This window comes from Typopeltis vanoorti, chromosome 11, assembly GCF_054136105.1.
Source record: "Typopeltis vanoorti isolate ZY-2024b chromosome 11, IOZ_Tvanoo_1.0, whole genome shotgun sequence".
Classification (NCBI taxonomy): domain Eukaryota; kingdom Metazoa; phylum Arthropoda; class Arachnida; order Uropygi; family Thelyphonidae; genus Typopeltis; species Typopeltis vanoorti.
Window position 1 is genome coordinate 9,917,408 of NC_143559.1, and position 14,550 is coordinate 9,931,957.

The 14,550-nt window shown below is 36.0% G+C and overlaps 1 protein-coding gene across 1 annotated transcript in view; it reads right to left on the reverse strand.

The window, feature by feature from the left end:
- Nucleotides 1-5,010: 5,010 nt before the first annotated feature.
- The window catches only part of LOC150101296 (STARD3 N-terminal-like protein), a 205,103-nt gene continuing 195,563 nt past the window's right edge, over nucleotides 5,011-14,550 (reverse strand). The window contains exon 9 of the mRNA XM_090400753.1: nucleotides 5,011-5,073. Within this exon, the coding sequence (XP_090256879.1) occupies nucleotides 5,011-5,073 (63 nt within the window). The remainder of the gene's footprint in view (nucleotides 5,074-14,550) is intronic.

The following is a 14,550-nucleotide window of genomic DNA, read 5'->3' on the forward strand; positions in this document are numbered from 1 at the left end:
GACGATTATTTTACTCTTAAGAGAGTTCAACAATGAAAGAAAGTCAAGTCTGAAGACAAAGAAGAGTGAGTGATAAACACAGCAGATGAATAATACTTAGTGTGGAAAAGAAAGCTTAAGACACAGAAGGTTGAAAAAAAGAGGAGATGCAAGGTAAAGCATCCTCTGGCAAGGAATATCACACTGCATAAAAACTCATGTACTACCCTTGTGGTGGAAGAAATCATAGTTTGCTTTTGACAATACAACTTATAACCATAAGAGTTGTTTTGTATCGAATTACTTAAAACAGTAAGAAGTCTGTCCAGGAGACCATATGTTCACCTTTTATTATCGTTTTACTGGTCAAATGACTGTTTCAAATGTTGGTTCTTAAGAGTAATCAGGAAGAAATCTTACCAGATTTCTTCTTATTGATACATAAGCATTTCACAATTTTGAAACTTTTACTAAAGTACAAGAAGCAAAACTTTGTTTGCTATTAGACTATGAAATAACAGGATCTTTATTATTATTTCAACAAACAGCTTTATTATGCTTCAAAATGCTGCTAGAACCTTTTAGGCAGTTTAACCAACTTGTGTAATTTCATTCTCAAACTAAGTATAAACTAAATACTTAAGTAAATATAAAGTAAAAAAAAAAGAAAAAAGAAAAAAAAAGGAAAACGGAACCAACCTGGAAAGATAGTATAGTTCGCCCAACATTTCTAGATCCCCGATTCATGCTGAAGGGGAGAAAGAAATGAAGGATGTACGAATTGGTCGCCAACATGCGAAATCACATGCTTTCTTGTCTGTCGCTGTACTAGTACTAGCTTGATTTTTGTTGTTCTCTTTTTGCATTTTTTTTTTTATTATTAATTTGTATGATGGATCCAGTACAGTCAACAAGTTCTATTGTTACACGTTTCAGTAGCTCTTGCAAAAGAATATTGAATAATGTGCTGACATTCTGCGAAAAACAATCGTTAAAAGGCAGTCTCCTTGTTCCCCTTTCTCAAGTCATAAAAAGTGCAAGTGCAGTTGCGGGCGTATCGGGGTCGACTGTTAAAAGAATTCGTAGGGAATCAAAAGGTGAAGGTAAGCCAAAATTTAAATCTCCTAAAAAAAAAGCGCCAGAGAAAGAAAACCATCGAAATCGTAGCTTTGAATGATTTTGATGTAGCCGTTATAAGAAGAGCTATTCACGAATTTTACATGGTCGAGAAAAGAGTGCCAACTGTTCCGAAATTGATTCCTGTGCTTAAAGAAAAAATTAATTTTCCTTGGAAAAGAGAAACTTTAAGGAAAATACTTCATGAAATCGGTTTTGTTTTAAAAAGTCCCAGAATAAAAGGAAACTTATCATGGAGCGAGGAGCGAAGTGACATTGTTTTATGTAGAACGCAGTATTTGCACGTATTTGCACTCTACGTACATTTTTCCAACTATTATATAAGCAAAATAGTTACACTTTAAAAACAACAATGTTCGTAAAAGAAAAGCTAAATTTTCCGACCTGTAATAATAAACCTCAGTTTGTTTATTATTACATCCCAGAAGAGAGACTGATCACCCTATTATCGGAATGGATTCTCCTTTTTCTGACATGCGCAGAAGTGTCGAGGGACCTCAAATCGGTGGGCGAACTATACCTTGTCTAACTAGCTTTGATACATGCTAATTATCGATATTGCATTTTGAGTAAGTGTGTGTGTGTGTGTGTGTGTGTGTGTGTGTGTGTGCGCGCGTGTGAGAGAGAGAGAATTCAGTTTTTTTTTTTAATCTGAATGCATATCCTATAGATATCTGCATTTGATTATTTATTTAAACATAACTGCTAATCCATTTCATATTCAAATAATAATTTCTATTATTTAACATGATGTCAAAACAAGTAAGGACATAACTAACTCACCCAGAGAGAATCATTTATTATAATTTGTAAGCTTATTTTTCATGTATTAAATCAATAGAAATACTTCAGTACAACGTAAAAACACCCAAAATTAAAGCTGAAAAATTTTTTAAAAAAAATACTATTTTTTTAACTCAATATCAAAAACTTGAATAAACATGAAGAGTGTCTGAAAAGTAGTGAGAGGATAATGATGCTGCTATTTCCCTTTCAGTCGTTTCCGACCGTACATGACCTTGTAGGCATTTCCCACAAAGTATTCTTGATGAGATTTTTACGGGGTAGTTCACCATTGCTTTCCCCAACCCCCAATTTTATCTCGGCTCAGGACCGGCACATGGCTGGGACATATTCATGACTGTAATCGATGCATGTTCACGAGTCTGGTTTGCCTGTTCTGCGGGACAAAAAATTTTCCAGAAGAAAAAAAACCTTTATCGCTATGAGACCAGCTAACTCACCTTCATCGAAAGAGACCAGATAAAGGTTCCTCACATCAACTGGCTGAATTTGGACTTACTTCCATGATGTTCGGTGGATGCCAGTTGAGTATAATTGAGTTGTTGCAGAAATGATAAAGAACATCTGTTAGTTCTGTAGCACATCGCTTGAGCATAACATACAGCATACCATCAGGATCAGAAGCCTTTTTGATATCCAGGATAGTGATATCTGGTTATAATAAACTTGATTGACAAGTTATGTATTCAATGGTGTAGTAGTAGAATAGCTGTTGGTTCAAATCCCATTGTTGGTGACATTTGTGATTGTCTTAAGGAGATGAGGAGGGGTGGGAGATGAATTTCACTGCATGGTGCAGGACTACTGCCCCACTTAAGTGGAAGGGGACTGAAAAGGTTTCATTAGTTTCTATAGTAGTGCTTCCAGATTATGTAACACACACACACACACACACACACACACACACACACACACACACACACACACACACACACACACACACACACACACACACACTCTACTCACTCATGGTTCTAATGTGCTATAAGTTTACAATCTTTCATTTTCATAGGGGGAATCACAAAAAAAAGTTCACAGTAAAAATTGGCCAAGATGTGCATGGTGTGCTCTCTTTGATCTCAGTGACAAGCAAAAGAAGGACAGCAAAATTTGACTCTTGTAATCTTGGATTAGACATTATAATGAGAATGAAACAGTAGTTATGTTATTATTATTATTATTAAGAGAGACCCCCCCACCTCTAGGGAGTCAGAGACTCATCGAGGGAGGCCAAATATTTATTCTTGAATTCATTCACATTGCTTGCTTGCACTCACAACATCCAATGGCAACCCATTCCAATCATTCGCCACCCTCTGAGAGAAAAATCTAGCCCTCACACCCTTCATTCTCAGCTTCCAAGGATGCCCTCTCGTTCTTTCTCCACCCTCCATAAACCGAAAAATTCCAGCAATCGAAATCTTGTATGATCCTTTCAGAAGTTTGAAAGCCTCATTCATATCACCCCTCTTTCTCCTGTTTGCTATTGTCTGCAGTCCACAAATTCTCAATCTGTCTTCATAATCAGTATTCCACGATCCTGATATCATTTTTAAAACTCTCCTTTGTGCTCTCTCCAATATATCAGAATCACCACAGAAACCAGGACCAAACCTGTGCACAATAGTCCAAGTGAGGTCTTACCAAGACCTTGTAAAGAGGCAAAATAGCATCCTTATCTTTACATGTGAACGTTCGTTTCAGTATTGCAATTATCTTTTGAGTTGTATTTGTAATCTTGGCTGCATGGCCCCTAAACTCCAACTTCCCATCTATTAACACTCCAAGATCACTAGACTCATCAGATTCTTCTAGTCTAATCCCACCAATATAATACAACATTGGATAACTAATCATGCTGAAGTAAATGACTTTACATTTATTCACATTGAACTGACACCCACTTTCCCATGCCCACAATTCCAGCCTATTCATATCATTATGCAAGTACTGTATATCAGCAGCATTTCTGATTACCCTACTTATCTTTGCATCATCAGCAAATAGCTGTATGTCACCTGTCAAATCCTTTCTAATATCATTAATGGACAGATTGAATAGCAGTGGACCAAGCACTGATCCTTGTGGTACACCACTTGTTACCTTAAACCTTGCAGACTCATATCCCCCATATACCACTTTTTGATATCTGTCGGTCAGCCATCCTCTTATCCATGCTAATATTGTATAACCCAAACCCATTTTCTCCAATTTATGCAACACTCTACCATGCTGTATTCTGTCAAAAGCCTTAGCAAAATCCAGAAGAATCATAGTGTATCCATTTCCCTTGTCTAGTTCAATGGTAACATTGTTACCAAGGCCTTTGACTGTATAAGATGGGATATTTTATGGGACATCATGCAAGAATCAGGAATACCAAACCATCTAGTAACCCTCATAAAGGACTTATATCAACAAAATCAAACAACACTAAGAATTGAAAATTCAGTGTCCCCTGCATTCCAATTTGAAAAAGGTTCAAGACAAGGATGCATACTCTCACCATTACTATTCAACCTTTACAGCAAAACTATAATGAAAAGATCTCTAGAAAAGTGGAATGGAGGCATTTGAGATTGCTTAAAAAAAAATGAGGGAAAAATGTTAGGAATGGTACAAGTGGAATGCTTCTGAAAAAATTAACTTGAAGTAATTTTTATTTGCTTATTTATTTAATTTAATTTAATTTTAAAAGTAACTATTTTAATTTTATAGTTAATCAATAAACATTAAAAATCAATCCAGGTATTCTGACCACTCCTTGTATATTTTACGTATCTTCAGACTAAAATCATTAACACTAAATGTGTTATCATTCAAGCTTTCATTTCACAAAGAGATATAAAAAAAGAATAGAAAAACTTCATTATTCTTCTGCAAACATCACAGACACCTGGTAGTATGTAATTCTATATCACAAATATGTCAGCCATTTAACTTAATAAAATATTTAAAAAAATAAATTATACAAATAAATGCTCATTACCTGAGCTGGTATATCTGATTGCATAGCACATGGAACCTATACATAACTTTACAGAAAATCATGCCCTAGAGTCAATCAAATAACTATATCTATTATTCTTCTCACCATCCTTCTCTCATGATAGCAGCTAAATCACTACTTGCTGTACTTGAATATTTTCTCAACTGAAATATAATGGAAAAGGGAGGGGGAGAAGACATCTGTAGCCACATAAGTTCAATTTCCATATGAAAATCAATATTATTAATTGAAAATTTTCATCTTTAACATTTAAAAATTTAGTTTTTAACAAAAAATTTTTTAAAAGAAATGGAGAAAACCCATAGAACTGAAAGAAATTATTTCCTGATGCTATTTGAATGATTAAATAATTTACTACCAATTTGCTCTTAAACCCAGGATGCACAGCATTTATTTGCTATAGGCCTTGCAGCCTGATGTGTGTGTGTGAGAGTGATAAAAAAAAAAAAAGATGAAATTCTTTTAGAAATGCTTGTCTGAACAACAGACAGGTTATCAAGAAAATCTAGACAGGTTATCAAGAAAACACTGACTTGGGAATAGCAAACAAAAAGGAATATCGAACATAAGTATTACATTCTTGGTTTAATCCTTTATCCAAGTGTAAGCCAACGAAGTTTGTGCCTGAAGTAACTTCAGGACTGAGCAACTCGTATATTGAAGCTAATGACTTCACATTATTTGCTTTAGTATCCTATAATGCAAAGCACATATTCTTACAGACATGTATAATGCTATACATGGAAGGGCCACTACCCAGAGGTGATACCAAGGTTGAAGTAATGCAGAAGTCATATTTCCATATATGAGTAGCCAAACAGTGTCACACCTTATTACTAAAATACTCTGGATTAGAGAGAGGTTGCAAGTTTTTCCACTTGGTTATAATATAAATTAAAGATGTCAAGAAATTATATTCTTAGTTTAATCCTTTAACCAAGTGTAAGAAAACAAAGTTTGGTCAGTCCTGAAGTTACTTCAGGCACAAATTCTATTTGCTTACATTTGGATAAAGGATTAAACTAAGAATATAATTTCTTGACATTTAATTTATAGTATAACCAAGTGGAAAAACTTCCAACATGTATGAGGGAAATCCAGAAAGTAAGTTCCGATGGGCTGTCAGAGAAACAAAAATATAAACTTTATTGAAAATTAAAGCAGACATCTTTCACTACTTTTCTACATAATTTCCGCCACTGTTCAGGCACTTATCATAATGGGGCACTAAGAGTTGTATACCTTCGTTGCAGAAGTTTGCTGCATGTGACACAAACAATGTATTGACTGCTTCATTGACCTCATCGTCGTCTTGAAACTGCCGGCCATCAAGACAAGATTTCAGATGTTTGAACAGGTGAAAGGTGCTTGGCGCGAGGTCAGGACTATATGGGGGGATGATGGAATTGTTCCCAGCCGGAGGTGGCAAGAAGTTGTTGTGTTACGCCGGCCGTGTGTGGGCAGGCATTATCATGAATCAAAACAACGCACCCGGTAAGCATGCCATGTTGTTTATTCTGGATCGCACGACGCAGTTTCTTAAGGGTTTGGCAGTGCATGCGTTGATTGTGGAGCCTTGATCCAAGTCTACCAGCAAAATTCCTAGTCTGTCCCAAAACACAGTGCATACAATTTTCCGAGTGGAAACCATTATCTTCAATTTCATCTTGACTGATGATGATGAGGTGTGCCTCCACTCCATGGACTGTGGTTTGTATTCAGGAGTTGCGTGCAACACCCAAGTCTCGTCCCTGGTGACAAGTCTGCTCAGGAAAGCATCGCCATCCTCATGGTAGCATGTCAAGAATTCCAATGCACTGCCCAGCCGATTCACTTTGTGTTGTTCTGTAAGCAACTTCAGCACCCAGCGTGAATAGGATTTCTGAAAATTCAGTTTCTCCGACACAATTTCATGAAGACATGAATGTGAAACTTCTAGAAATTGCACTGAGAGTGACGTCATAGTGAATCCCTTAATTCTGTCGAATCTTCTCTTCAACCGAACGCACCAAATCGTCAGTCACTAAAGATGGTTGCCTGCTCTGTTCATCATTATGCACACCTGTCCTCCATTCATTAAAAAGTCTTACCCATCTTCATACCGTTGAATCACTCATTGTGTGTTCTCCATAAACATCAATAATTTGTCGATGAATTTCAGCTGCTTTAATGTTACTCGCATTCAAGCAACGGATAAGTGACCTAATTCACATGCAGTGGGCGATTCAATTTTCTTAGACATTAAAAACACACACCAAGAAATGTACGCACTGTGAGAATGTCTGAAAATGGCACCAGCACCTTGCTAAGGAATCAACAAACTCAGCACGCATGAGCACAATTGCGATCGCAGCACTGCAGTGAAAATATTTAAAAATGGAACTTACTTTCTGGATGTCCCTCATATAAGAGCATAAACAAAGAAAACTAGATATAAAAGACACAACACACAAATTGCTAATGGGATTAAAAATGACAAAACTACAGGCAGATTGTAAGATAATGATACTTAAAAACCATGAAACAATATTGTTTCATACCTTAATCGAAAGATTGTTATTTTCAAGTTGGGATAAATGGTATGCTACTGTAGTTCTGTTATCTCAAGTGGAAAAAGAGAAAGAAAAATCACCTTTTCAATAAAGAATGACAGAAAAAGTAATTAATAAAGCCAACAAAACAGATTAATTATTATTACAAGGAGAACTCTAAACAACATGGTTTCAATCAAACAAGATAAGATTACATAGGTCAGGATGATTGTAATCAAACTAGATATACTATTGTTAAATCTTGAATAAAAGGGATTTTTTTATGCCTTTTATTCAGATTTCACAAGTATCAAAAATACCGATAAAATACTTGTCTCTTAATAAGAAAAATTAAGTGTAAACGAAATAACGATAATGTCTTTTCCTTTAAATTTTGAGTATTGTATTATCAAGTGGTTTATATGATAACAAAAGAGATTGTACATGTGGTGAATTGTGTATAATTATACCAAGGTCAAGATGAAGTTCCAAACAAAATAAGAGGATTAATTCATGACCCGAGGCCATCACGTATGCAAAGGTCAACGTTACGCAGGGTTTTTCTGTCGAAGTGGACAACAAGCAGCGGTGTCGGGTAAAGAATCTCGAGGTGCCGAGTGGACGATGACGTAAGAACAGGAAATGAATATATAGAAGTTTGCGACACTGAGATGGGGCTTTTTCCTGTTGTTTCCGGAGAGTTGAAGTTCCAGTATGGTCGGGAGTGGAGTATCCGAGTGCAGTTATGTGGTCAAGTAGAGTTCTTCAGACGTAGGATTTTGGACTCTGTAAGGCAGAAAGGTCTTCGTAAGCCGAGGAGATTATGCGGAAGCACGAGGTTCGACAATGGCAGCTTCGCTTCGCTGGGATCGTAGACAACAAATCATGACTGTATTCACAGATCTACATACAAGAAGCAAGGGCCAAGAGAATGTAACAGCTAAAGAAACTTGTCTAGGAGAAACCAGATGAAAGATATATACGAGCCGCAGGAATTCAATTGATGATCAAAGTAAAAGCCAGACTCCACAACAAAGTAAGAACTTTCCATTCATCCTACTAGGAAGAATAAGTAGTAACTAATTGTGATGGCAAATGGAATTAGCTGGAACTGTACCTTAAGTAGTAATACAGGACTTTAGGAATTAAACCATTATTAGATATTAATTGCTCTGTATCAGAGAACATAGCTAAGTTATAGAGTGAACTTTTTTAGAGTTTGATAAAAATAGATAGTTCTTGAACATGAGTTTGATGTGATAATAATCTAGATTTGCCAAGTTAATAAGGAAAAATCTTCTAGACAAATGGTCCTAGTTAAAATTCATATTGTTGAGGAACAGGAGTGTATATATGTATCGAATTGTTTAGTAGAACTTTTATGCTAGACTTAGTTATATTCAATAAATGACAATTGTGTAATCCTTTTTTTTAGTAATGAATAAATTCTTTTTCTTGTACAAAAAGAAACTTGCCTGATCACTAAGTTCGATGCACCGCTCATAGACAGAACCTATGCGGATAAAATTTGGATATAGTCACGACTGCAATAAAGTGAGAGACATATATGAGTATTGTATAGGGATAAGATAGAAAATTAAGGCTTGTGTGCCATACTGAGTGTTTTACTCTTGGATAAAGAAACCTCTCTTATCTTAAAATTTTGGTGACGCAGCTTAAACAAATAAATTTCCAAAATTTGAATCAGATTAAACACTAGTAATCAAACAAGAGATTGGCTCTAGCCCGAGGATCTGTCTTTGTTATCAGAGTTTTGCACATTTAGCAAACATATTAGTAGTGGCCATAAGTTTGAAGTACTACCAAGGATTGAGAATAGACAAGGGACAAAACATAACAATAAGTAAACATAAAAGAAACTACTGTGATAAGATAAAATATAGAATTAATAAAGTATTTTTTTACACTATAAGAATATGTAACAAGTATATGTAATACAAGTCTTCTGCACTGCCTATAAGGAATGTGCAAAACCAACCAGGGTTACCAATCCAATGTCATTCTCACCTTCTTTGCTATTAGATATCAATCTGGATACCAAACAAATGAGGATGGGCTTTTAGTCAACCAAATAATGCAAAGTTGGGTAGCGCAATAAAAAATCAAGCTGATGTCGAGAGTTTGCAGGATGATTTAAATAAGCTGGCAAAACGGGTGAAGGATAATGGATGTCAGTTCAATGTGGAAAAGTGTAAGGTTATGCATTTTGGGATTAAAAGATTACCAGCTGTGTACTACATTGATGAAACGGTACTCCAAGAGATCGATGAGGCTAGGGACTTGGTGGAGAGGGAGATGAAGTTCAGGGAACACATTGCTAAGGTGTCCAAGATTACACATAGGATTACGTGGTTATTGAGGAACACACTAACATACAGAGATAAAGAGGTTAATCATTCCCCTTTTTAAAGCGTTGATACTTCCACATTTAGATTATTGTGCTCAAGTCTAGTTGCCTGGATTCCTTGGAGATGAGGAGAGCAACTAGGTTGCGAGTGATTTAAAAAATGTTCCCTACATTGATAGATTGAGAGCTTGTGGATTGCAGAGGTTGGTTGATAGGTGGAGAAGAGGGGATATGATAGAGACATTTAAATTACTAAAAGGTTTTTATAAGATTGATGCAGGGGAAATGTTTCAGCTGTGTGTGATAGTGATAGAAGAACAAGAGGGTCATCCCTGGAAAAAGAAAAGTATGGTTAACAAGGGTGTGAGAAAACGAGGTTTTTCGCCTGGAGGGTGGTGAATGAGTGGAATTCATTGCCGGACTCAGTTGTGAGTTTCATCTGTAAATGAAATCATGAAGAGATATGATAGATATTGTTTCGCTAGTTTGGGTCTCCTGCGATAAGTCTACTGACTCCATGGAGATACCCGTAATAATGATAATAATAAATTGTATTGGTTGACTAAATCCTAAATGTAAAAAAATGTAGGCAAGCTAAGCTACGCAACACAAAGTGGCCAAATAAAGCCAATGGAGGACTTTGGCATGAATATACAGGATTAACATCAAAGTAGCAACATGTTCTGGAGGCTACCTAAAAAGCTTAGCTCCTAAATACACTGTAGATGTTAACTCACTTCTTAGTAACTTTGATCGTAGCCTAGTACACATTTTCTTTTCTATAGACTGACCTTCTCCCAGCCAATCATCTCAGTCCTATTGCACTACAACAGTACCAAATGGGCTGATCTCTGGAATGTTGTTGCTACTTCTTATTACCAATTGCCATTTCACTCTCCTGATCCAAACACCTGTCCATCCCTCCCTCCATAATAATAATAAATAAACAAATAAATAAAATAACTGAAATAACCCTTGCTGGAATGAAGGCCTTTATTTCCACCCCAGTCAAAACTCTCAGACTCTATTCAAAGCCTAGCTTCTCCAAGACGAATGGGGTAAGGAAAGTAATTAAAGATAAATTTCAGTAAGTGTACATTCACAGCTTAATTCAAAACCAAGCTTCACACACAGACTATACTACAGCCTGCTTATAAAAACAAACTTGTCTCTTGCTCAAATGGTAATCAGGTTTTTTGGTCTCTTGCTAAGACTTTTGGCTACAATTTTGGCCCCTCCTTGCTTGTAACTCTTTGATAGTATCATAGTAACATTACTTAAGAAAAAGCAGACATCTTAGTATCAAGCCTTCTACTCCAACTCTTAGAGACTGCCAAGGCAAATTTCCAAATTTCCTCCCATTATACCACAAACTATTCACAGCATGATTCCTCTGATATTTTGCCACAACACCAGAAAAAGCCCCAAACAGTCTTAATACTAACAAGTCCAGATGCAGTTGGTATTACTCCAATTATTCTGGAGTGTGCTCTCATAAATATCAGAAAAAAAGCCTTTATCCAGCCTATCCCAAAACTTCCTGTCCAGTGGCATTAGGTAACAACTGTACCACTGGACTTACCCAGTGAAACTGGTAACCTCTCCTGAAAATTTAATATACTTTTCAAGTCTCAGCCAAAGAAAAGCTGGATTGACTATCAAGGAAACAACCAGGATTTAGGAAAAGGTAAACAAAACTGGAAGAAGGAACTTGATGAACAACTAAACCAAGACAATGTAAAGACATGTATAATAACAGAAACAAAGAAAAAGCAAAAAGAAACAAATAACTATATACAAATGTATAGCAGAATATAAAAAGAAGAAAAAGCAAAAACAGGTATAATGATAAAGATACACAAATCTATTAATAACTATATTGTACGAGGGTGGTCTGAAAAGTTCTCGGCCTCGACCACAGATGGCAACACTATTGGCAAGATTTTTTTTTTTTCTCCTTAGTTGGTGCATCTGTCATAAGTATCCATGTAAAATTGCAAGTCATTCTATCAAATAGTTTTTTTTACACAGCTCTCTGAACCAAAAGTGCTGTCTGTATCCCTTGAAATGGATAAAACTGAGTATCGTGCGGTTATAAAATTCTTTGTAAAAGAAGGTTTAACGGCAAAAGAATTTTTATATTTTATACCTCAAGGGAGTCAAAAGACTCATCGAGGGAGGGCACCTACTCTACAACTCTCCATCTCCACCACTCCACCAACTGTAACTGCCTTCATCATTTACATCAACGCTACCTACCACAAATTCATTTTAAGTTCATAAAAGTTTATGGGCACTCTTCTCCTTCATTATCGACAATTAAGAAATGGGCTACTGAGTTTAAACATGGTCGTATCAGCTTTGAAGATGATCCATGTGTAGAATGCCCAAAAAGTGTAACAAACACCAGAAATCATTGATCAAGTGCATGATATGGTATTGGATGATCGTTGAGTCAAAGTGTGTGAAATTGCTGAGACTATAGGCATTTCAAAAGAACACATAGGATATATTTTGCATGAAGAATTGCAAATGAAAAAGTTTTATGCAAGATGGGTGCTGTGCTTGCTCACAGCAGATCGAAAACACACTAGCATGAAAATCTCTGAAAAGTGCTTGGAGCATTTTAATAAGAATAAAACTGATTCTGTGCGTTGATTTATTACTGCGGATGAGACTTGGATTCACCATTACACACCACAATCCAAACAGCAGTCAAAAAAAAAAAAAAAAAAAAAAAAAAAAAAAAAAAAAAAAAAAAAAAAACCAGTTGTTCAGCGCCAAAGAAGACTAAGTCTGTTCCATCAGCAGGATTGGTCATGACAGGCCTGCGCCAACCCGAGGGTGCAAGGGGTGCACCGCACCCGGGCAGCATTTTACGTAGCTAATATCTAATTTGGATTATACAATGCAAATTAGATATTAGCTACTACTAAGTATTAGGGGCGGCCAATAAAAGTTTGCACCCAGGAAGCAAATACCCGTGGTGTGCCCCTGGGTCATGACATCGGTGTTTAGGAATGCTAAATTGTTTATTAATTGTCTCAAAAAGGATAAAACAATAACCGGGGATATTATTCTGATCTTTTAACCAAATACATGAAAATATTCATGAGAAAAGACCTGGTTTGCAGAAGAAAAAAATCAACTTTCATCAGAATTACCTGCCCACAAAGGTGTTTTGGCAATGGGAAAATTAAGGGATCTGCACAATGAATTGTTGGAATATCCACCCTATTCCCCAGATTTGGCTCCCTTTGACTTCCATCTCTTCCCAAAACTAAAACTCTTACTCACTGATGAGAGTTTTTCTTCAAATCAAGAGGTGATTGCAGCTGTAGAGGGGTATTTTGCAGATCTTACAGAGAACCACCACAGGGACAGGATAATGGTGCTGGAATAAATGTATTAGTCTTATATGAGATTATGTTAAAAATAAAAATAATTTTGAAATTATAAATTCGTTTTTCATTTTTAGGCCGAGAACGTTTTGGATCACTGTTGTATAACTACTGGACTAAAAGACTAACAGAAATTAGACTCAAAACATTAAAAGAGGCCATATAACAATAATCACAGTATATGAACCAGAAGAGAGCAAAAGAAGACAGGAAAACCTTCACAAAGAACTGCAGAAAGTTATAGATAAAACAAATAAAACATGCAATTTACTACTAGTATTTATTACTAGAAATGGCAAAACAGGAAACAGGAAATACAAAAACATAGGGTGATTGGTGAAGATACATGTTGGATCAAAATGAACTCTGTTTAAATTAAGGGGATATTAAATCCCACATTGTTTTAAAACCGAATAAGAAACTCAAAGATTGGAATCAGAGAGTTTCATGCCGAATATAGTATAATAAACTATAAAAGTATCGGCGATTACTAGCATGAGCTAATGCAAATCGTCCTAGTACATAGTACAAACTCGGGCAACTCGCAGCAAAGGTGGTAAAGTTCTGATCGCTATTCTTGGTATTTTCCATAATGTAAAACACATTTCCTAGGAAATGCATGCTGTTATTACATTATGGTGGGAGGTCACTACCCAGACCGGTTTCAGTCTTTATTTAGGCTTCATCAGTGAGTAGCTAGATCAAATTAATACCAAAGGGTATAGCAAAAAGAACTTATATACTCTGCTATACGAGTTGTCAAAAAGGTGCACCCATTAAGTTACTTAAATATAAAGAGCCAATAGGCTTCATTTCGGCGATATAAACATTATTTAAATTAAGGGGATATTAAATCCCACATTGTTTTAAAACCGAATAAGAAACTCAAAGATTAGAATCAGAGAGTTTCATGCCGAATATAGTATAATAAACTATAAAAGTATCGGCGACTACTAACGTGAGCTAATGCCTTTTTGACAACTTGTATAGCAGAGTATTAATTTGGTCTAGCTACTCACTGATGAAGCCTCAATAAAGGCTGAAACCGGTCTGGGTAGTGACCTCCCACCATAATGTAATAACAGCATACATTTCCTAGGAAATGTGTTTTACATTATGGAAAATACCAAGAATAGCGATCAGAACTTTACCACCTTTGCTGCAAGTTGCCTGAGTTTGTACTATGTACTAGGACTACTTGCATTAGCTCAAGCTAGTAATCGCCGATACTTTTATAGTTTATTATACTATATTCGGCATGAAACTCTCTGATTCCAATCTTTGAGTTTCTTATTCGGTTTTAAAACAATGTGGGATTTA